Source organism: Sminthopsis crassicaudata, chromosome 1 (genome assembly GCF_048593235.1).
Source record: "Sminthopsis crassicaudata isolate SCR6 chromosome 1, ASM4859323v1, whole genome shotgun sequence".
Classification (NCBI taxonomy): Eukaryota; Metazoa; Chordata; class Mammalia; order Dasyuromorphia; family Dasyuridae; genus Sminthopsis; species Sminthopsis crassicaudata.
In genome coordinates, this window is record NC_133617.1 from 738,849,354 (window position 1) to 738,873,845 (window position 24,492).

The 24,492-nt window shown below is 41.2% G+C and overlaps 1 protein-coding gene across 1 annotated transcript in view; it reads left to right on the forward strand.

The window, feature by feature from the left end:
* Positions 1-24,492, forward strand: part of DNAH12 (dynein axonemal heavy chain 12) — a 125,652-nt gene that overhangs the window by 88,384 nt on the left and 12,776 nt on the right. Inside the window, 14 exon segments of the mRNA XM_074284299.1 lie at positions 422-562; positions 3,217-3,458; positions 3,748-3,895; positions 6,084-6,229; positions 6,863-7,077; positions 8,589-8,781; positions 13,070-13,262; positions 14,815-14,987; positions 17,565-17,705; positions 17,944-18,102; positions 18,404-18,548; positions 20,843-20,993; positions 22,273-22,526; positions 22,775-22,915. Coding sequence (XP_074140400.1) covers positions 422-562; positions 3,217-3,458; positions 3,748-3,895; positions 6,084-6,229; positions 6,863-7,077; positions 8,589-8,781; positions 13,070-13,262; positions 14,815-14,987; positions 17,565-17,705; positions 17,944-18,102; positions 18,404-18,548; positions 20,843-20,993; positions 22,273-22,526; positions 22,775-22,915 — 2,442 coding nt within the window.

Genomic DNA, 24,492 nt, shown 5'->3' on the forward strand with positions numbered 1-24,492 from the left:
CTGAGGTTCCCTATAGCAATGAAACCACAAATTCAGTCCTCACTCCCTGCTCCATCCTTATATCTGTTCCTATCTCTGTTACTTCACAAAGGTCTTCCAAATCTTTGTCAAGTTAAGACTTGTCAGTCTTAACTGCACCACTATTAAGTACAGTACAATGAACAACTATCACCACTCCACAATTCGTTTAGCTGTTCCTCTGTTATTGGACATTCAGATTGCTTCCAGGTTTTTTCCAGTTAACAAACAATACTGCTATGAAATTCTTTGTGCAAATGTCTCTTCTGAACACCGTAATTTTTGGCTCCAAGCATAGGGATATCTTTGGAAACTTTCATGGTATTTTACTGCCTGCTTTAGTCTCCAGAAAGATTCTCCAATTTTATGCAATTATTTTTTTCCTCCTTTAAATTTTGTGTAGGTGAGTGTTATGCAGAAGATTCGAGGTGAATACCTAACAAACCCCGAATTTGACCCCCCTAAAGTAGCCAAGGCATCTTCTGCAGCTGAGGGTCTGTGCAAATGGATCATGGCAATGGAGGTCTATGACAGAGTTGCAAAGGTAAGGAGTGTGCTCATGAAGGTGCTCTTGGGAAGAGTCTCCATGATAAAAACGTTCCTAGAAGTGAAAATCAGCAGATAGCTACGTGGGTATGAATGTGCCTATAAACACACATCTCTGTATATCTACATGTATACATGGACACGTTAGACCTGCGATCTCATAGTGAATTCCCAACATGGAAATGTTCTGTACAATACAACGTAGTGATTTGTCTATAATTTTTTTCTATAATATAAAGTGTCTCGAGAGAAATATTAGTATAAATGGAATTTTGTTTTAGAGAATAAGAAGTTTGGGCAAATTTTCAGATGCATTCTGGGCTTTCCCAGAATTCAATTCTGGGCCCAGCTCCCCATCTGTCAGCCATGTTTGCTAAAGATTCATGTAGACACAGACGGATCAATCAGTTATCAAGCATTGACTAGTGCCAGGGACTGTGCTAGCCCTGGGAATACAAATAAAAAGAACGAACTAATGCTGACTCTTAAGGAACCTGTATTATAGAGGGGAGCACTAGCATTTATGCAGATATAGACTCATGTTTGACCTTAACCTGTGCAGGGGAGACGCCTGATTGAAGAAGTTTTAAGACTTAGTTTTTTTCTTCCAAAGTTGTGCTTTTTTATTTTTGTGGATAATCAACAAAAAAAGAAACCAGTGGGAACTTGTATTATCTATAACTTTTAGTTAATGTGTGACTGTGTAGAGAGAGAAAATAATCTTCCCAGCCTCTTCTGTACATATTTTCATTAAGGGTGCCCTTGGTAGACCATGCTTACATTTTATTGGCCTGGCCTGGGCCCGAGGTCCATCTGTATAAGAAACCCTTCAATGCGGCAGTTTCCTCCATAGCTTCTCATGAGCAGTTTGTTTTACTTTATTTTGGGGTGGAATTTTGTGGAATGGCCTGGCAGTTCTGAGAAATGTAATGTCTGTTAATGGCCCCGTGGCTAGTACGTGTCAGAAGGATGCCTAAGGTCCATCCCTTGTCCACTCTGCCAAGCTACCTCACTGAAAAATTTACCAAGATGTGAAAATTGTTACTTGGATCAATGGTTGACTGATGTCATCTCCCAGAGTATCCTGTTTTGGCAATTATGCCATCTGTGACTCTCCCTCCTCCCTCCAATTCTTTTGCTATATATTTTTTTTTCTCTAACATAGCTTGAAAATGGATCTGGGAGGATTTAATGTTGTGTCATCCTGAGTCTATAATTCTTCTACGGGTACTCAGCCATTCCCCAATTGATGGGAATTTACTCTTTTTCCAATTCTTTGCTACCACAAAAGAGCTTCTACAGTTTTGCACACGCGGGTCCCTTTCTCTCCTTTCAGATCTCTTTGGGATACAAGCCCAGTAGTAACACTGCTGGATCATAGGACATGTGGAGTTTGATAATCCTTTGGGTGTAGTTCCACATTACTTTCCAGAATGGTTGGATCTGTTCACAATTCCACTAACAATGCATCAGTGTCCCAGTTTTCCCACATCCCCTCCAACATTTATCATCTTTTCCTGTCATCTTAGCCAGTCTGAGAGGTATGAAGTGGTATCTCAGGGTTCTTTTAATTTGCATTTCTCTAATCAATAGTGATTAAAAGCATTTTTTAAACTGTGATGATGAAATTAAAGCCATGTTAGCTCTTTAAAATTAATTTTTTTACTATGAACTTAACCAACACCAAATAAAATAAACATTTCCATATATATAGTAAAACAGAAAAAGATTAAACATGGAACAGCTGGTTTTTCTTTTGAAGCACAATTTCTTTAGTGATTTTCAAGTTTGCCTAACATGCAGGAAGTCCCTGGTTCAAAACCAGGCAGAAAAAAAGCAGAAAAAAAGTTTGTGGGTCAACTAGATGGCACAGTAGATAGAGTGGGCTGATATCAGGAAGACCTGGGTGCAAATGTGACCTCAGGAGCTTACTGACTGTGAAGTTAGTAAGTCACTCATCCTGTTTACCTCAGTGTCCTCATTTGTAAAATGAGCTGGAGAAGGAAACTGAAAACCATTCCAGTATCTTTGCCAAGAAAACCCTAAATGGAGTCACAAAGAGTCAGACATAACTGAAAGGACTGAACAAAATAATTTAATAACCATATTACTTATCTTTGATTCTTTCTGGTGTCTTATTGATTTAAAAATGAGTCAGGGACTTCTTCCTTTTGTCCTTTTCTCCCTTTCCTTCTTTCCTTCTTCCCTCTCTCCCTCCCTCATCTTAATTGAAAAGAAAACAAGAAAAACAAAACTTTGAAACAAATATGCATCATCAGAACAGATTCCTAAAAATGTCTTTTATTTTCTGAAGTTTTTTAAAAATCATTTTTGCTGGGGGCAGCTCCATGACACAGTGGATAGAGCACTGACTGGTTCTGAAGTACCCGAGTTCAACTCAGTCCTCAGACACTTAATACTTACTAATTGTTGACCTTGGGCAAGTCACTTTGCCTTGAAAGAAAGAAAAGATCCTTTTTGTTCCCCTAATGCATCACCATAAAAATGTTTTTCCTTCTTAGTGGCATGAAACAATTGTCACTGATTTGCCCAAAGGGTTCAGTTACCTCCCAGGTGACAGTTTGTGGGTCTCTTGAGTATGGTGTATAGGTCCCAAGTAATTCGAATTTTCACCTGATTCTTTCCATCCAGGTGGTTGCTCCCAAGAAAGCCCGTTTAGCCGAAGCTCAGAAGTCTTTGGCAGAGACGATGGAGCTCCTGAATCAGAAGAGAGCAGAACTCAAGGGGGTGGAGGATCGCCTGGACAATTTACAACAGACCTTTCGTGAGAAAACGGAGGAAAAAGCCCGGCTGGAAGATCAGGTGGAGCTGTGTGCGAAGAAATTGGAGAGAGCTTCCAGACTGATTGGTGGACTGGGTGGAGAGAAAACAAGGTCTGGGACCCAGATGCCATGATTTGAGACCCTTCAGCCAGATTTCAGGCTTCTCTAGGATTGGGGCGATGGGGAAGATCCTGTGCGGACTCTCTGAACCCCTTCTTTCCGGATCCCTCTTTCCTTGACCCTGTCGATGCCGGGTCCTTTCTCCCCATAGCATTTCTCTGCCCTTGCACTTGCTCACTTTTGCCTTTGAATTTGAATAGATCGTTTCTAGTTTGTTTTGCAGTTACAAATAATATAGTTAAAATGCCTTTTGGCTTTCTTTGCCTTGGGTTGCTCACAGATGGTCTCAAGCGGCAGATGACCTTCAGGACACGTATGACAACTTGACCGGAGACGTTCTAGTCTCAGCCGGAGTCATAGCCTACCTGGGCGCTTTCACCGCGAGCTTCCGCCAGGAGTGTACCAAGGACTGGAGCCTGCTCTGCAAGGTAATGGACGTTGCTTCGAAAGATGTTCCTTTTGTCGCTGAGCACATTGCTCTTTCTTTTTTATTTGAAGACAAAAATCTTCATTTATTTACATCTATTTTGTAAATAATCTCCACATCCCACTTCCCTCTCCCCAGCCCAAAAGCTTCCCCTGATGCTAAACCTTCCCTCGGAAGCTCAGCAGACTGACCTAGAGAGTGATCTGACCCTAGAGCTCAGGCCCGTCCCCCTCCTTGGCCCCTGCTTCCCCCTTTCGTTCTCTCTTCTCTGGTGCATTCATAGGAGTTTAAATGTCTTTTAGTCTTTTCGTTTTTATTTTTGGAGTCATTGCCATATGTATGGATCTCCGACTTCTGCTTTTCCCCCTCTCTGTATCAGCTGATACATTACTTCTCATATTTCTCAGAGCTCCTCATATTCGCAGTCGTGGCACAATAGTATTCTGTTACTTATACTATCATGTATTCTTGGGTGCCGTAGTGCACACTTGGAGTCAGGGATGCTCATCTTCCTGAGCTCAAATCTGACCTCAGATGCTTACTAGCTGGGTGACCCTGTTTGTCTCAGTTTCCCCATCTGTAAAATGAGCTGGAGAAGGAAAAGACAATTATCCAGTGTCTTTGCCAAATCCCATCTGGGATCATGAAGAATTGGACATGGCTGAAAAAATGACTAAACAACCACCACATATTCCACAAGTGGATCCGCCACTTCCTAATGGATAAGCACCCGCTCGGTTTCTAGTTTTGTTTTTTCTTCCACAAAATATTCTGTGAATATTTCTAATATAATTTTGGAATACATGGGACATTTCTTTCTGTCTTTGACCTCATTGGAGCTCTTTGTGGGGGGGAGAGAGATACTGGAATTACTAAATACTGAAGTTCTTACTGTTTTTCCTTTATGAGCTCACTTTATTCTAGTCCTTTTTGTTCAGTTATCTGTTTATTCATTAATCTATCCATCTATTCATCCATCCATTATCCATCCATCCATTGATTTGTTTATCTATCTATTTATTTAGATGATATTAGTGAAATAGGATTACAAAATATTTTCAGGAAAATGTATGAAAGAAGAAAAGAAAGGCTGGCTAGGTCACAGAGATTATGGGATCATCCATTTAGATTTGGAATGGACCTTTGGAGATGTCTTATGTGACCTCCATCTGTTACTACTGAGGAGTTGGAAGCCTAAGGCTGGGGACTTGCTTAAGGTCACAGAGTTCTTGAGGTCAGAGCTAGGATTGGAAGTCAAGAATGGCCAGAGAGCATGAAGAAGGCTAGCAGCTTGTGGAGTGGATCCCTGGGCTACAGTAGCATGGGTTGGGTAGGCAGGGATGGGCAGGCAGGGATGGGCAAGCAGGTATGGGCAGGTATGGATGGGCAGGGTGGGATGGGCAGGGTGGGATGGGCAGGCAGGGATGGGCAGGGATGGGCAGGGTGGGGTAGGCAGGGTGGGATGGGCAGGCAGGGATGGGCAGGCAGGGATGGGAGGGGTAGGCAGGGATGGGCAAGCAGGGATGGGCAGGGTGGGATGGGCAGGGTGGGATGGGCAGGCAGGGATGGGCAGGGTGGGATGGGCAGGCAGGGATGGTCTGCTGTTTGCATCACTGAAAGGAATGCCATATCAATGAACTCAGATACATTGGAATATTTGCACACACAATAATATTTGCATATTGCTAAATACTTCTACTTGCTAAGGACAATTCACAGGATTTGCCCATATTTCAGAAGCTGCGTGATTTCATCTTGAAGGCCCCTGGGGATCCAGGGAGGGAAGCACTGACCTGGGAGCGGGATGACTGGGCTTCCAGCCTGGGCTCTGCCATGTTCTCGATGCACGACCTCCCCCACTGGCCGATTTCCTCTTTAGAATGATGGCTCTAGATGAGAGGGTCTCCAAGTCCCTTTCAGCTTGCAAGCCCCACCCTAGAGGTAGTCTTGGTGAGTTGTGATGGCCAAAGTCAGCCATCATCACTGGCCAGCCTTTTACCCGCCAGTGCAGCTGCTCACATGCCCTGTGTCCACGTTCGTGCCCCAGGGGTTACTTTTGTCCGGCATAGAATTCTGGACACCAGCAAAATATCCTGGCTACCTGGAGGTCCAAGTGGATACTTCAAGTAAACTTTCCAGCTGCAACTTGAAAGAAGCCAGAACGCTCCATTGCTTTGTGTTTCTTACAGATAAAAGCTATCCCTTGCTCGGAGGAATTCTCCCTGAGTAAGACTCTGGGCGATCCAATCAAGATTCGAGCCTGGAATATTGCTGGATTACCAACAGATATATTCTCCATAGACAACGGTGTGATTGTTAGCAATTCCAGACGTTGGTAAGGGCCCGTGGAATGGTCGTTCTTCTCACATTTTATCCCACAGGCTACAGAAAACTGCTTTTCTCCCTCATTTTTGGAATCCTATACCTTTTTTCCTCCCAATGGCAGTGTCAGATAAGATTGGATTTTTGGTGCTGGGATGTGACTAATCACTGAAAAGTGAAGTTTTTTTGAAATTCTTTTCTCCAATTAGTAGCAGAAATGAAAACCTGTGCTTCCCAGGTAAAAAGTTCCTTGCCCAAAACTTTATTGGTTGGTTGGTTGGTTTTATCTTTCTTTCTTTTTAAAGGCATATTTTAAATTCCTAAATAGATCTCAATTGTAGACTTTCTCAATTAAAACCTAAGTAAATTTTCTTTGAATTTGATTTTACCTCAGAGGAAAATACAAGCAAGAGAAGCTTTTTCTTTTTTTTTTTTCTGTCCTTCCCTGCTGCCCAAATATTTGCCATCATGTTGCTTTTTAGTCTATATTTTTAGCTGTGATGTATTTTCCAAGTCTTCCCCTGTCTTTTCTCTTTAGATGAGCCAGTAATTAATCTTGTCTGAGAATATTTTATCTCGGCAACACCCAAATTATAAAGCAATTAAAATTTCAGACCTCTTTACATTTCTTTCTTCTCTTTTTCAGGCCTCTGATGATTGATCCCCAAGGTCAAGCCAACAAGTGGATTAAGAACTCTGAGAAGGAAAACCAACTAAGCGTAATTAAGCTCTCAGATTCAGACTACATGAGGATATTGGAAAATTGCATTCAATTTGGCACCCCACTCCTTTTAGAAAATGTGGGGGAAGAGTTGGATCCCTCTTTGGAGCCTTTACTGCTTCGACAAACATTTAAACAAGGTAAAAAAGGAAAATCTGAGGAGTAGTAGTACCAATACCAGCACTAGTAGTAGTAGTATTAGTAGTAGTACCAGTACTAGTAGTAGTAGTAGTACTAGTAGTAGTATCAGTACTAGTAGTCATACCAGTACTACTAGTAGTAGTACAGTACCAGCACTAGTAGTAGTACTACTAGTAGCAGTACCAGTACTAGTAGCAGTAGTAGTACTTGTAGTGGTACCAGTACTACTAGTAGTAGTATCAGTAGTAGTAGATGTAATTACATGAGGTGTAATTTCTCCTTTTCCCCAAGACTCAGCTCACATACCCAAAGCACCTCCCTACCCCGCCCTCCATTCCCCAATGCTAGTGCCTTCCCTCCCTAACGTACCTTGCATAAATTCTCTCCATACTTAGATATGGGCCTGGCACAGTGGATAGAGTGCTGGGCTTGGAGTTGGGAAGCTCTGAGTTCAAACCCAGCTTTGGAAACTTCCTAGCTCTGTGACCCTGAGCGAGCCCCTTTGCCGTTTGCCCCAGTTTCCTCATCTGTAAAACGAGCAGGAGTAGGAAACGGGGAGCCCCTCTGGTATCTTGGGCAAGAAGCCCCAAAGACAGAGGTCACAAAGGGCCAGACATGACTGGGTGGCAGCAGCAGCATAGGACGTGCTTCTACCTTGCAGGGATCTCCTCCTCGGGAACAGAGAAAGTGTAATTTTTGTATTTCCAGTGCCTGAGACTCAATTTTGTTTTAATTCAACAAACACGCCTTGAGCACCTCTTACTGTCTAGAACTGGGCTCTCTCTGGGGGTGCAGGAAGAGTCTAAAGGCAGCCCTGCCCCCAACAACCCAAAATGTAACAGGAGAGACTGTGAATGATGTGGGGAAAGCCGGGAGCCCCGGAATGGTGGCAGAGAATGTTCTGTAAATCCTGGAAGTGCTGGGGATGCCCTCTGGTTTGTGGAGTAGGAAGGGATCTTTGGGAAGGTGACTTTGCCGGCCGGGGAGGAGAGACTGGACTAAGTGGCCATTGCACTGTCTGGGGTGAGGGGCTAAGACTTCCCATTGAGCCTCAGGCAACTCCTCAAGACTACAAGTTACAAATCAATGTTTGTGGAGCAAATTCTCCCATTGATGAGGTCATGGGTCTCTGACATGACAGCTCTGTCGGGGCGGGCGGATGTCAGATTGTCCATGGGACTAACCATGGCTGGCCTTTTCTCTGGGCCCTTCCCTGCCCTTCCCAGACATCTGCCATCTGTAAGTAATTATTTGGATTTCTGGTTGGGGGCAGAAGGAGAGGAAGAAAAGTCCTTTAGATGGCATCTGGAGGGGGCAAAAAAGCTCGCCCAAAGGGCATTGCTTACCTGGATTAGTGCTTGCCCTCTTATTTTCTCTGATTATTAAACTCACTCTTCATCTTTGTTAGTAACTAAACCTATTGTAGCGTCGTAAGAGAAATACCAACAGAGCTTTCAAGGAAGGGGAGTGAGACCAACCGGTCTGATCTGGTGTTTGCTTGTTTCCTCAGGAGGCATCGATTGCATAAGGCTCGGGGAAGTCATCATCGAATATTCCTTTGACTTCAAATTCTACATCACCACGAAGCTGAGGAATCCGCATTATATGCCCGAGCTGGCCACAAAGGTTTCTCTGCTGAATTTCATGATAACGCCAGAGGGACTGCAAGACCAGCTGCTGGGGATTGTGGTCGCCAAGGAGAGGTAAGTCGTGTCGGCGATGTGTCCAGGTGGTCGTAAATCCTGGACTAGTCATCGAATTATAGCTGTTACAGTCATATTTATTGTTATAGTTATAGCTATGGGCTATGGGCTATATTCTTTTGGAACTGAGCCCGCTTCAATTGCCGTTACAATTACAAAAAATCATAGCTATGCATTCTGGGTAGTTATGTCATATTTTTATTTTTATATGATTTATGAAGGTTCCTTATATTTTACACTAAACTATACACCTTATAGGTGTATGTATGCATCAAAAATATGGATCATCTATACCAACAAGCTATATAAATGTTCTCAGCTTTGTGTAGTAGAGAGCGGAAGGCTGTCTAGAGCTGTTCCCACTGGCAACAGAATGAGAATTGAGGAGCTTAAAATGGAAAGGGGGGGATTTGTTTAGGGATTAAAAATAATTTTTTGTGTAAGATTTATGATACTCTGTATAGACTATTAAAGTAGACTGGAACTTAAAATCACCGGTGACATTTCACTTACAAAAAAACTAATTTATTACTTATTTTTAGCATTCATTTAAAAAAGTTTTGAATTCCTCTTCTTTCAGTCCCTACCTCACTCCTTAAGAAAGCAAGACATAGGATATACATTATACACATAAAATCATCCAAAATTTTTAGGTATATTAGCAAAATAAATATAATAAAATAAATAAAAACTTAGACAAACAAGTAAAATAAAAGTGAATAAATAAAATAAAGCGAAAAAATCTACTTCAATCTGCATTTAGAGTTCATCAGTTCTCTCTGTGGAGTTGGTTGGCATATTTCATCATGGGCGCTTTTGGAACTGTCTTAAATCATTGTCTTGATCAGAGTAGCTAAGTATTCCATAGCGGATCTTCATTACAATATCGATGTTATGTGCACAATGATCCTTCCAGTTCTTCTCCCTTCACTTTGCGTCAGTTCACATAGGTCTTGCCATGTTTTTTTGAAACCACCCCTGTCCTTGTCATTTCCTATAGCACAATAGCATTCCTTCACAATAATATACTACAATTTGTTCCGCCATCCCCTAATCGATGAGCATCACCTGGATTTTCAATTCTTTAACACTACAAAAAGAGCAGCTACAAACAGACATAGTTTCTAAATTGCTTTCCAGAATGGTTGGACCAGTTCAGTACTCCACCTGTTTTCCCTTCATCTCCTCCAAAATTTGTCATTTTTGAAAGGTGTGACATGGTGGTATCTCAGAGTTATTAATTTGCCTTTCTCTAATCAATAAGGATTTAGGACATTTTTTTCCATAGAAGTATGGATAGCTTTGATTTCTTCTGAAAATTGCCTGCTTATATCCTTTGACCATTTATCAATTGGGGAATGGCTTTTATTTTTATTTATTTTTTATAAATGTGACTCAGTTCTATATCCAGTACATATTTGAGAAATGAGGTCTTTATCAGAGAAACTTGCTGTAAAAAATTTGATAATTGCTTATGCTACCTTTTAACCAAATGTAGTTTCTCCTATTATCCCTTTTAATTAGATCTATTTCTGCTTTTTCTTTGAGATTGCTGCCTTTGCCTTTTTTTTTAGTTCGGTTGAAGCATAATAGATTCTGCTCCAGTCCTTTATTTTTAACTCCATGTGTCTATCTGTTTTTAGTGTGTCTGTTATAAACAACATACTGTTGGATTCTGTTTTCTAACCCATTATCCTATCTACTTCTGTTTTATGGGAAAGTTCATCTCATTCACATTCACAGGTATGATTACTGACTCTTTCCCTCCATCTCATTTTCTTCTATTATTTCTCTTTTATCCTGTTCCTCCTCAAAAATCTATTTTACTTCTAATCACTGCCTCCCTTAATCTGCCTTCCTTTTTAACACTTTCCCTACTTTCTCTTATCCCCCTCCCCTCCTAATTCCCTGTTAGGTAAGATGGATTTCTCTACCCAACTGAATATGTATATATATTCTTCCCTCTTTGAACCAGTTCTGACGAGCGTGAGGTTCAAGCACTGCCCATCCTCCTCCTCCATTTACTCTTCCATTATAAAGATTTTCTGTATTTTTTTATGTGAGAAAATTTCCCCATTTTACCTCTCTACTTCCTTCCCACACTATATCCCTTTTTTTACCCCCCTCTTTTTCTTTTGGAGATCATTCCAAAATAATCATCTTATGTCTTCTTTCTATGTAAACTCCTTTTAACTGCCCTAATGATGAAAAAAGTTCTTAGGTATTATGGGTAGGAATGTAAACTATTTAACTTTATTAAGACCTTTATGATGGCTCTTTCATGTTTACTTGTTTATGCTTCTCTTGAGTCTTGTGTTTCAACATCAGAGTTTCTGTTCAGTTCTAATCTTTTCATCAGGAATCCTTGAAAGCCTTCCATTTCATTAAATCAAAGTTTCTTAAACCGTGAGTTGCAGTTCTACGTGGAGTTGCGTAACTGAATGTGGAAGTCGTCAAATTATGATTTATTATCAGTAACTGTTTAATCTGTATTCCTCTTTTACATACCTATGTAGCTGATGCCACGTAAAAATTTTTTGAGCCCAAAGGGATCATGAGGGGAAAAAGTTTAAGAAGCTCTGCATTAAATGTTCATTTTCCTCCCACAAGGATTATACATAGTTTTGCCGGGTAGGTTATTCTTGGTTGTAAACCTAGTTTCTTTGCCTTCTGGAATATCTCATTCTAATCCTTCTATTTCTTTACATGGAAACTGCTAAATCTGTGTGATTCTTACTGAAGCTCTACATTTGAATTGTTCTTTATGACTTCTTGAAGTATTTTCTCTTAACTCTGAAATTTGGCTACAATATTCCTGAGAGTTTTCATTTTGCAATCTCAGGAGGTAATCAGTAGATTCTTTCAGTTTCTATTTTATCCTCTGGATCTAACATATTGGGGCAGTTTTCCTTGATAATTTCTTGAAATATGATGTCTAAATTCTTTCTTTGCTTATTTATGACTTTGAGGTAGTCTATAATTCTTAAATTATTTCTCCTCATTCTATTTTCCAGATCATTGTTTTACTGATGAGATATTTCTTGTTTCTTGTATTTTTTCATTGTTTTCTCTTTGTTTCTTGTTTCTTAATGTCTTGTGGAGTTATTAGTTTCCATTTGCCCAATTTTAATTTTTAAGGAATTATTTTCTTCAGTGAGCATTGTACCTCTTTTTCCAGTGGGCCAATTCTACTTTTTTTCCCCATTTGGCCAACTCTGTTTTTTTAAGGTGTAATTTTCTTCAGTTTTTTTGGTACCTCTTTTACCAAGCTGTTAATTCTTTTTTAATAATTTTCTTATTTTGCTTTCATTTTTCCCCCTAATTTGTCCTCTATCATTCTAATCTCTTTCTTGACCTCTTCTATGAATTCTTGTGGGGATTGATTAGCATTTTTCTTTGAGGCTTTGTTTGTAGCTTTGTCACATTGTCTTTTTCTGAGTTTATGTCTTGGTCTTCCCTGCCACCAAAGTAGCTCTTTATGGCCACGGTTGATCATTTTCCCAGCCTATTTCTTGGTTTTGATCTTTCTGCTCACTGCGGGGTGGGGAGACATTGTCCCAAGCTTCAGGCTTTTTTGTTTTTAGAGCTAATTCTGGGGTTCTGCAAGTTTTTGGTGCTTCCAAGGATACTGGAAAAATATGGTTACTTCTCCTAGTTTGCACTCTGTTCTTTACTCAGAAGGGGCTTCTGGTCACCTACAGCCACAAGCATGAGTGCACTCTTTCTCTTAGAACTGCCACCATCTGTGCATATGTTTTGAAAATAAAAAGCTTTAAAAAAAACCCTGCAACCAGAGTCCCTGCTCCCTTGTACCTGACCACCTGCTTCCTCTACACCCTGGAATTACAACCCAGAACTGTGTTTGAGCAATAGAGCTGCCAGCCCACACCGGCTCTACCCAGTGCCAGCAAAGGGTCCCCGTCATCCCTTTCTGGCCATTGTCTGATGCTGTCTCTGGTCTGAGAGCTCCTGGTACTGCCCTGTGGTTTCAGACAGGCCTCTGTCTTGGGGACCTTCTGTCCACCTCTGTTTTCTTCTGCTGAAAAAGGGTTTCACTCTACCTTGTCTTGTCTCTGTTGCTCCAAAATTTGGTCTGAGACATTATTTGACAATTGTTTGGAGGGGACTGTTGTGAGGGGTTGGTCGGGTTGCCTCTGATGCAGCTTTTCCGGATTGGTTTTCCCTTGATTGAGTTTCCTTAATTCCCAAAGTTTATAAAAGTTGTGACAAACTGCACGTTTGATGGCTATGGAGCCGACTTCCTAAAGAAGATGCTTCCCTTTTGCAGACCAGAGTTAGAAGAAGAGAGAAATGCTCTAATCCTCCAGTCCGCCGCCAACAAGAAGCAGCTGCATGATATAGAAAGCAAGATTCTGGAAACTCTGTCGTCCTCCGAAGGGAACATTTTGGAGGATGAAAGTGCAATCAAAGTCTTGGATTCAGCGAAGCTCATGTCCAACGAGATCACCAAGAAGCAGCAGGTGAAGCCAGAAACTATTCCACAGACAAAAGGGCTTCCACGGGAGACAGGGCTCCCACTGCAAGTCAGCAAGGCTCCTATGGCAAGGGCTAGCCTTGGGAGCAGGAAAACTGGGGCTCGGATTCTCCTTCCTGCACCTAGGAGCTGTGTGATGCTGGTCAAGTCACTTAACCTTTGTCTTAATCTCAGTTTTTTTTTTAATCTGTCAAATGGGTGCTTATTATTATAATAGTTACTATGAGGATATTATTTGTAAAGCACTACATAAATGTCAGCTATTATAATCAGTATCAGCATTATTGTTATTTTGCAGATTTCAGCTCAATGTAAGGAAAAACTTTCTAAAAATTAAAGCTGTTCCAAATTGGCACAGACTACCTTAGGGGTTCTGGGGGTGCTATAGAAGGGATTTCAGTTCATGTATGCATTAGATTAGAATAGTATAAAAGTAGCGAATTTAGTGTCAGGAAGACGAGTTCAAATGCTGCCTCAGGATTATATAATCCTGGGGAAATCAGTTAATCACTTTGTGCCACTATTTCCCTATCTTGGGAATGAAGGCATTAGGATTGATGGCTTCTGAGTCCCTACGAGTTCTAATTAAATGTATGACACTGAAATTTGGTGATTTTTGTGAAAATTCCCAACTTTTTCTGGCTAAAAACTTATCATCCTTACCTAATTTGTTGCATTAATCGTAAGAATGAGGGGAAAGGATCTCTCAGTAACCATGAATCAAGATAACAAATTTTTAAAAGTACTTTGAATCTTTCACCCATCCAAATAATAATAAAAATGATAATAATACTAGCTAAAACGTAGAACTTACTCTGTGTCAAGCCCCATGCTAAGCTCTTGTCACAGGCCTGGGACTCTGTCGGTGTTCCAACAGTGGGCTCACAAGCCCTGCAGGAGCAGAGTAGCAGAGATGGGTAGGGGACAGAGAGCCCACTCTGGTTAATTGGTCACAGACTTAGAGCTAGACAGGCTCTTGGGTCATTTGTCCAGCCCTTGCATTTGAGGAAGTTGCAGCCCAGGGTTAAGTGATTTTCCCATGGTCACCCAGGTAATAAATGTCAGAGGAAGCACGGGATCCTGGATTGTTGATTTAGTGCTAGAGAAGACCAGAAGGGTCTTTTATAGAAGGGGAAACAGACTCAGGGGGTGAAGAGGCAAGCCCAGGGCCACAAGGGGAGTACGTGTCCAAGGCAGGATTTGAAACCAGGTGGTCGCGGCTCCAGGTTCAGTTATTTGTCCAGAGGCCCAGGCCGCCTCTCTGTAGAGAGCATTGCTCTTTCTAAATTGTATGTCTTTCTCTCCTGGTGCTTGTGTGATGGAAAGAGATCATCCGGGTGGGAAGCACAAGCTTGTCCATCAGGCCTTTTTGTTTTTGGAAAATTTCGCAAGGGATGGACTTTAAAAATGTATTGATTCTGGTAGTGAGGTCATTTTGTTGGGATATGGCTTTAAAAATAAATTACATTATTTGAAAAGACTATTCCAGAAAATGAATATAAACCCTCTTCTATTCTTAATTTATCTTACTGTCTTAGATTGCAGAAAAAACAGAAATCAAAATAGCGGAATCGAGAGAAGGCTATCGACCCATCGCCAACCATTCCTCGGTACTGTTCTTCAGCATCGCAGACCTGGCTAACATCGACCCCATGTACCAGTATTCACTCACCTGGTTTGTTAATCTTTATATCAACTCGATTCATGACAGGTAAGCTTCGTTTTTCCCTCCGTTATCTTTCCTAAGTGGAATTTTCCACTTTGTTTGAAGGTGCTGATTTAGACTTCTGCCTGTTCCTTGCTGTCACCCCTCTCTCCCTTGACCTCCCAGTATGGCCATTTTCCAGGGCCTCCTGATCTTTCTGCCCCTTGGAGGTCTCATCTGCTCTCCTTCTGGTGGCTGGCTTTCCTCTGCAGGGGGTAGACTGGCTTGGGAGCCAGCTTCTCTCTCAGGTCATTGATCCTTCCAGAGGCCCACACTACCAGGAGGCCCCTCCACGAGCACCTGAGCCACGCAGACTGGGGGAGCCCTGACTTGTAATGTCAGGCTTGGGAATCCTCGCATCCCCACAGGGGACCCCTGGGGCCTTCAATCGTCATGGACCCGTCTGGTGGAGCTAAGGGATCCCTTCTCACAATAGTGTCTCCTGCCTATGTTCATAATGGAAGAAATGCTAAATTTCTTTAGATATTCATTTCATCTGGAGTTCTTACTGTCTAAGAGTCACCTAAACCCTGTACCAGTGGCTGGTCAGGAGAGAATCCCTACCTGGATTTCTTGGTAGGCCGGTCCTGCAGGGGGCAGTATAAGAGCTTTATGTACTTAAGGACCTCTCAGCAGGGGGGGTGTGAGGGTCAGGGACAGTTGAGGAACTGTAGGATGGCCCACAGGGCCTAGAACTCAGGGCTGGCTCTGGACAGCCCCTGCACTGCTCCATAGGGCACTGCCCCATAGAGCACTGCCCCTGCATCCTCCTCAGGGGGGCAGTTATATCAGCACCATGGCCAGCACCTCAGCAGGCCCAAGGCTTCAATGGCAACATTTACACTGAGGATTTCCACTCTTGACTGAAGAGCTAACTGCTGCTTCCTGAGCCCCAGGCCCCCACTTCTGGGTGGCAGCTTGTTGGGACCCTACCCCGCTGCAGGATCAAGAGCCATGGTTCCCCGCCCCCCATGTCACATGGTGAAGACCCTATTTGGTTGAGCCCTATTTCTTTTTTTCTTTTTTAAATTTAAGCTTTTTATTTTTCAAAATATATGTGTGGATAATTTTTCAACATTGATCCTTGCAAAACCTTGTGATCCAAATTTTCCCCTCTTTCCCTCCCACCCCCTCTTCTAGATGGCAAGTAATCCAATACATGTTAAATAAATAGAAATATGTTAAATCCAATATTTGCCTATTTATACCATTACCATGCTACACAAGAAAAGTCAAATCAAACCAAAAAAAAAAAATGAGAAAGAAAATGAAATGCTAGCAAAGAACAACAAAAAAGTGGAGACGCTATGTTGTGATCCACACTCAGTTCCCACAGTCTCTCTCTGGGTGCAGAAGACTCTCTCCATGGCTGAACAGTTTTCAGCCCCATTTCTTAAAGCCCCATCTATTCCCTGACCCTGCCTGAAACTGGAGGTGCCTCTAGAACCACAGCTTTCATCTTCTTAAAGATCTGTCTGTCCTTCAGAGCTAAACTAGTCTGTCTCCAACAAGCGAAGGCTGTTTTGGGCAGACCTGGAGAACTCATCTAAAAACAACTGGACCATCTGGCTTTCCAGAAACCCACTTGCTTGTTGCTTCCATCTCACTACTCACCGGAATTTTACTGCCGACTCTTGCCCCCAAATCACCAGTCTTGTAAGGTGTTTTACAGAGAAGAGAAATGATTACCTGGAAACTGAGCCATCCAGGAAGGGCTTTATGGTGATGGTGGGATGTGAGCATTTGGGCAGGGAGAGAAGAGGTAGGGAGGCCATTGTCCTTGGGGTCAATTAATAGATTTTGTTTGTTTGCTTTTCAAAATGTTTGCGAAATCCATTAACTTCTTTTTTTCCATCTCCATCACTTTGCTCACATCTTGTTTTCATCTTGTCATGTCTCCATTTTTCTCCATGGATCCAAATCTTCCATATTTTGAGATACAACTGATATTCTACCACCTCTGAGCTTTCCCTAGGTTTTACACCAGCTGAAAATGGTGTTCTCTTCCTCTCCCTTTGTCTTCCTCTCTCCCCCTTCTTTCTCTTTGTTTTTCTCTCTTTTTGTGTCTCTCCCTTTCTTTTTTCCTCCCTACTTCTCTCCCTCTTCCTTCTCTCCCCCATCTCTCTCTCTCCTTCCCTTCATCCCTCCCTTTCTCCCCCTTCTCCTCTTTCCTCTTCTCTGTCTCCCTCTTTCTTTCTCTCTCTCCATCTTTATCTCTATCTCTCTCTTGCCTTCCCGTTTCTTCCTCTCTTGCTTTATTTCATGTCTTCTATTGATGTGTACATTGCCTTGTTGTGAGTTATCATTTCATATGTACCTGTCTCATCTCCTAATCCAGACTGTCTTTGCATTTCCTCATGGTGCCTATATTCAATACAAATCTGTTAATTATTTCAGTCTTGTGATTTGATAGAAGAATTAAATCAGGTATTTTTTTCCCAAATAGTTGAGATAAATAATAGAAATCATGTTTTAATTTTCAATGGAATAATCATATTGTATGTTTGTGACACTGGAAATTCAATTAGAGTTTTCTTAACCCAGATTTTTTTTTCTTGTTTTGCTCTGATTTCATCAATTTAGTAACCGATCCAAGATTTTGGAAAAGCGCCTGCGTTACTTAAATGACCACTTCACGTATAACTTGTATTGTAATGTGTGTCGGTCCCTGTTTGAGAAGGACAAACTGCTCTTCTCCTTTTTGCTGTGTGCCAACCTGCTCTTGTAAGTGACACTCCTTCTTTTATCTCCCACCTTAGCTTAACCGACAAAATCTTAGTGGATAAACTAGAATCCAAACCCAAGGCTTTCTTCGCCAAAGTTTCCCCTTGGGAAGTGTGTCTCCTGCCCTCCTTTTCATTGGAGATTTTGCCAGTGAATTCTAACATTCTAGAATGCTGTTATGGGGTCCTCAGTACTTTCCCAACTTCTCCCTCCAATGGTGTTTGCTTTTGAAATACAGAGCAAAGAAAGACATTGAATATGCAGAATTCATGTTTCTTTTGACTGGTGGAATTGGCCTGAAGACTGCTGAGAAAAATCCAGATCCTTCATGGTTACAAGAAAAAAGTTGGGAAGAGCTGTGCCGGGCAAGTGAGCTCCCAGCCTTTAAAGGCCTCAGGTACCTGAACTGCAAAGACATCACAGAGTACGGGGCTGAGGAACCACATGAATGAAGCCAGTGGTTACTGAGCATTTGAGAATAATCCTGTAGGAGCCAACGTTTTCCCCCCTCAAAACAAAATCTTGTTTCACGTAGATAGAGTGTAAGCTCTCGGAAGGCAGGTATTGTTCCATTTTTGTCTTTGCATATCCAATAAGGCACCTTACACGGGGTAGCTACTTCATAAATGTTGCTGTTATGTTACATCATTTTTTCAAATAAAAGGAAAATAATAGCTCTGAAAATATTTTTCTTTTAGGGAACATTTTCGGAAGAATATTGAAGACTGGCGTGATATCTATGACAGTAAAGAACCACATTCTCTTCCTTTCCCCCCACCACTGGACACAGACCTGAATGAACTGCAAAAGATAATTTTGCTTCGTTGCTTAAGGCCTGATAAGGTAACAGAGACTGGTTTGTTTCTTAGCCTAATGGTTTCTTCTTCCTCAGTATGCACTGACACCTGATGATTATGAAGTTCTGGGATTAACTAGGAGATATGTCCTGTTTTAGAGAATTTGAAACTTTCCCTGCCATGAAACCTGGGAATCTCCCAGTTAAAATAGCTTGGCAGACTGGCCACATTATGGAGATACAATTTTTTTCATTTTCTAATTTAGTATTTTATTTTTCCCCAGTACATTTAAAAACAATTTTTAACATTCATTTTAAAACTTTTGAGTTCTAAATTTCCCTCTCTTTCTCCCATGTCCCTCATTGAGAAGGCAAGCAACTGGATACAAGTTATACATACCTAGTCATGCAAAACATTTCTGTGATAGTCAAGGTGTAAAAGAAAACATTGGCCAAAAAAACATGCTCAAGAAAAAGTAAAAAATAAAAAAGTATATTTCCATTTATAATCAATCTTGCTCTGAGGATGGATGGCATTTTTCATCACAGTCCTTCATTGTGTTGCTGAGAAAGCAAAGTCATCATCTTACGACAGAGCAATAAAATTTATGAAGAGGTGGCCAAGAGAAGTAATGTAATCGAAGCCATTTGTGGGACTCAGTTTTCTCAGGTAAATAGGAGTGTTGATCCAGGGAATCATCATTGTCCTCCTTTGTCACTCTCTCTGAAACTCTCTGCTGTTTTAATATTTTATTTTATAATTATCTGTTTATGCCTCATGTCCCTACTGGGTGCTGGTATCCATGAGTTCTAGAACCAAGGTTTATTGAAGTTCATTATCCCCTCTAGCATCTAGCATAGTACTGAACACACAGTAGGATTTTGGATCCTTATATTGCTGAGAAAACAAAGTTGTCATCTTATGATAGAGAAATAAAATTTATGAGAGGAAATAAATCTAATTGGTAAACGAGTTTGTGGGACTCTGTTTTCTATGTAGATAGGAGAATTGATTTAAGGAATCGTTATGGTCTTCCTATATCACTTTCTCTGAAAAAAAAAAGACTGCTGTTTTTATATTTTATTTTATAATTATCTATTTATACTTTGGGCCCTACTGAATGGTTTTATCTCCATGAGTTCTGAGACCCAGGGCTTACTGGAGCTCAGGATCCCATCTAGCATCTAGCATAGTATAGGATTTTGGATCATTGTATTGCTGAGAAATCAAAGTTGTCATCTTAGGATAGAGATCTATCTATGTTAGCATCTTGCTAACATCTAGCAAGTACTGAGCACACAGTAGGGTTAATACATATTTTTTGGTGGATGGATTCTTTCAAAAAGAAGAGTATTTCTTTCACCAAGTCACTGACATGAGGTGCTAAATTGTGCATTGAAGAGAATGCTAGACCTGGAGTCAGGACAAATCCAGCCTTAGACCATTAGTAGTTTTTTGGGACTGAGCAAATAACTTAACTATCAGTTTCAGTTTCCTCATCTATAAAAAAAGTCTCTCCAGAGGATTCTCATGATCAATCCACAGCTTTCCAATGGGGCTTTTGTAGACTTTTTTCCACCTTGGCTGGGCTGGTATGGGTGGGACTGTGCATATTCTTCATCTGGAGTCAGTCAGTCAATGAGCATTTATCTATCTATCTATCTATCTATCTATCTATCTATCTATCTATCTATCTATTTATTTATTTATTTATTTTCTTCCATAAAGTTACTGGCCTCTTTCAGCTCTGACAATAACCCCTGGTTTTAGGAGAAGTCTTCTCTATCTCAGCTTTGAGGTTGTTTATTATTTCCAGGCAAAAGTTGAGAAAATATTGCTTCTCTTTTAGATACATCGATTCTTCTTTGCTCAAAAGTCCCTTCCTTCCTTAAACTGTTCCATGTCATCTTAGGGTGATTAGCTTCAGTTCTGTTATTCACCAACCAGACCCTTTTGGAAGTCTGAAGTAGACAAAGAGCTCAGGGACAGAATGTGGAATTATTTGTGCCTGGAGCCACATTCACACTCTTCTTCGTCAGATTACAGTATTGACGTCTCGCATCCTTTCTAGTCTGGGAAATGTTGATTTGTCTTGTAAGGTCTTTCTCCCTTCTCAATGCCTGCCTTTTCATGAGGGAGGCCAATTGGCTTTTACTGTGGTTTTACTCCTCCCCTCTCCCTTCACATCTTCATCAATGAATGGGCACACTTTGCTTTTTATGAAACATTAAACTTTTGCTTTAAATATTAAAACAAAATGCTTTGTTCAGAATAATGCAAGAGCCTGTACAAAGTCAAAATCTGCTTAACCCATAACTTTTTGTTTTCTCTCTTAAACAGATCAGCCCAGCTATAACTAATTATGTGACTGATAAACTGGGAAAGAAATTTGTTGAGCCTCCGCCTTTTGATTTGGCAAAGAGTTATTTAGACTCAAATTGCACCATCCCCCTCATCTTCGTGCTGTCTCCAGGAGCAGATCCCATGGCCAGTAAGTGCTTGGAGTGTGGGGACCCTTAAGAAGCTTAAAAGTGGAACACTGGCCAGCTGCCTTTTGGGTAAATTTGTATTGGAATAGGAGCGAATGAGTGGAAAAATGCATGGAGAAGGATTAACTGGGTACTTACGGTGCGCAAGACACTGTACAGAGACAAGGGAGCAAGATGGTCCCTGCCTTCAAATTTATATTTTAACAGCACCTTACCTTTCAATGAGAAATGTAGAAATGGCTCTAAACTTGATATCAGGAAAAACCTGGGTTTAGATTCCTCCTCTGACACTCAGTTATGTGACTAGGAACAGATCACTTCTGAGCCTCAGTTTCCCCATCTGTAAAAGAGGGATAATTGCATCTCTGGTATGAAATGCTCATACTTGTTAGAACCAAATGAAATCATGTAAAGTGAACCTTCTATGGTCTGACCAACTACCTAATGGCTATTCCACACACAGGGCGATCCCTCCCCAAACTACACCACATACACACACACACACACACACACACACACACACATACACACACGAAAACAAATTTTGAATGCACATACAGATAATACCTTTGTATTGTCTGCCTCAGCAGAATGGGAGCTCCTTGAGGACAGGGACTATCTAACTCTTGTCTCTGCATCACTAGCACTTAGCACAGTGTCTGGCCCACAAATAATAATAATAAATGTTTGTTGTGTGATTAAAGTTCTGGAAGAAGAGGCAGCATGGCCTGGTGGGTAGAGAACTGACCTTGGAGAATAAGTGACTCTGGGTTTGAGTTCTGCCTTTGATACAAGAAAAGAGTACCATTTAAATACTAGTAATTAGTATGGAACTTTTTTCAGTCATTTGGATATTTATGGAAAATGATGATTATGGTTTTGAATGTTAAAACATGCAGATCCTAAGGCAATTTTGAATTTGGTGTTTTTAAGTTTTTAAGTAATTTTATAAACTTTAGAATATGCTAATATATCAAGGAACTGTGATTATGGGGACTTCTTTCTCCTGGTAGATCCCAGCTGTTTATAACTTATGAGTAATAAGTAAACCAAGGGAGCAGCTAGGTGGCGCAGTGGAGGGAGCACCAGCCCTGAAGTCAGGAGGACCGGAGTTCAAATCTGGTCTCAGACACTTAACACTTCCTAGCTGTGTGACCCTGGGCAAGTCACTTAACCCCAGCCTCAGAGAAAAAAAAAAAAAAAAGTAAACCAAGTGCACTTTGATACTTTTTTAAAAAGAATTTTATAATAAACTAGGTAATTTTTCTGTGTTCTTCTCAGGCCTTCTGAAATTTGCAAATGATAAAAGTATGTCTGGAAATAAGTTTCAAGCCATTTCACTAGGACAGGGGCAAGGGCCCATCGCAGCAAGAATGATCAGAGAGAGCATGGAGGCAGGAACGTGGGTTTGCTTACAGAACTGCCACCTTGCTGTGTCGTGGATGCCCATGCTTGAAAAAATCTGCGAAGAATTTAGCGTTGAGACCTGCCAGCCGGCCTTTCGGCTTTGGCTTACCAGCTACCCGTCTGAAAAGGTACATCGGTGGTGGGCAGAGCCAGCTTCTCGCCGTAAGCGCTTTTTACGTTGCACATCGAAAGGGAGCCTACAGTGACTCGATTTTATCTTTTCCTCTCTCATTCTTTGGGGTCTGTTTGTTGTTTTCTAGCAATTGGTCTACATTTATGGGACTTGGAAGTTGTGGGGTTTTTTGGTCATTCTCCTAATATATATATATATATATATATATATATTTTTTTTTTTTTTTTTTTTTTTTTCCTTTAGTTTCCAGTAACAATTCTACAGAATGGAGTTAAAATGACAAATGAGCCCCCGACAGGTCTCCGGCTGAATCTCCTGCAGTCTTATCTCACAGATCCTATTTCTGATACTCAGTTTTTCAAAGGATGTCCTGGGAAGGAACAGGTGAATATTTGTTTCTTGGAGGAAATGTTCACAGATTTTTTTTTCAGTTTGTTCATTCTTTGATCTTGAAAAGTCAGGATAATAGAAGTATAATTTTCCTCTTCCTCGTGTGCTAGACTGGACTGAGACTTACAAGGGCTGGGGCTGGGCTACTTTTGATTGAGTCAAGCTTTTTATTTCTGTTGAAAACATAATTTAAATTTTAAGCACTTTTCCACTTGAAACACAAAATTTGCTAAGACACTCAAGTCTGAAGTGAACAAAACGGCAGATCTTGTGCCTTTGGAGGCTATTTTACAACTACAAAGTGCTATTTTAAATTGTACTGTGGTGTGTGTGTGTGTGTGTGTGTGTGTGTGTGTGTGTGTGTGTGTGTGTGTGAGAGAGAGAGAGAGAGAGAGAGAGAGAGAGAGAGAGAGAGAGAGAGCGCCAGTTGAGTGCTCCTTAAGACACCATGCTCCTTCTCCTCCTCTTCTGACTAACCCCTTTCCATTGAGGGTTTATCTTCCCCCTCTGCCATCTTAACTCTAGGTATTCTCCCAGTCTTAAGTTCTTCTGCCCTTCTTTCTCTTCATTCTCTATTTGAAGAGCTCCTTCTTCTGTCTTCAGCTCTCAGACGAGCTCTTTGGTGATCACTCACATTCCCAGCCTCATCTCACCTCTATCCAACTTGCAGCTGAAACCTCCTATATATGTGGTCTTCCTCATTCCTCCCAATCAGTTTTTCCTCATTGTTTCCCCCTTTGTATCCATATTCTCTTATATCATGCCTTCATTATGGCTAGTCGATGAGCCAGGTTTTACAGAACCACAGAAGGAGGGTCAGGAGGGGACCTTGGAGTCCCTTTGGTCCAGCCTATTCAGGAAAAGAATCCCCATTCTAACCGAGCCACCAGGTGGCCATCCATCTACCCCCCTGGAGACCTCTAAGAAGGGAAAATGTGCCTCCTCCTGAGTCTTTCTAGCTTTAAATTTTGGAATCTTATGAAACTCTTTTTTATAAAATCCTACTTTATTCAAGTTTCTTCCCTCCTAAAGAACATATAGACTCCATTTTCTACCATATCAGGGCTAATCAAACTGTTCTCCATTATCTGATTTTTGTCTATCCAGGTTTTTCCACTAATTCTCAAAGTTCAGAAAGTAGTTTGTGAGCGTGTGCTCCAGAGCAGAGGTATCAAACATTTGTCCCTCAAAACTTCCAAGGCTTTGACTAGATTAAAATGGAAATATGAGATATTGAACTTAATAAATGAAAACATAATAGAGCATAGGTAACATTAATATGTGGTTTTCTAAGGCGACACTCGACCACAGAGAATTTCTTGAGTAGGGGTGTAGACTTGCACCTTAGGAAAATCTTTTAGTGATGAAATGGGGGATGGGTTGCAGTGGGGAGAGCCTTAAGGCAGGCAGCCCCCCTCCAGCAGCTGTTGCACTAGTCCAAGTGTGAGATATCTGAAGGACAGTTACTGTAATTATGGCAAACATTGACAAAATGTGTAGGTGACCTGCCCAGGATTACACAGCAGGGAAGATTTGAACCCAAGCCTTCCTTTGTGCCAAAGTTGCCTATT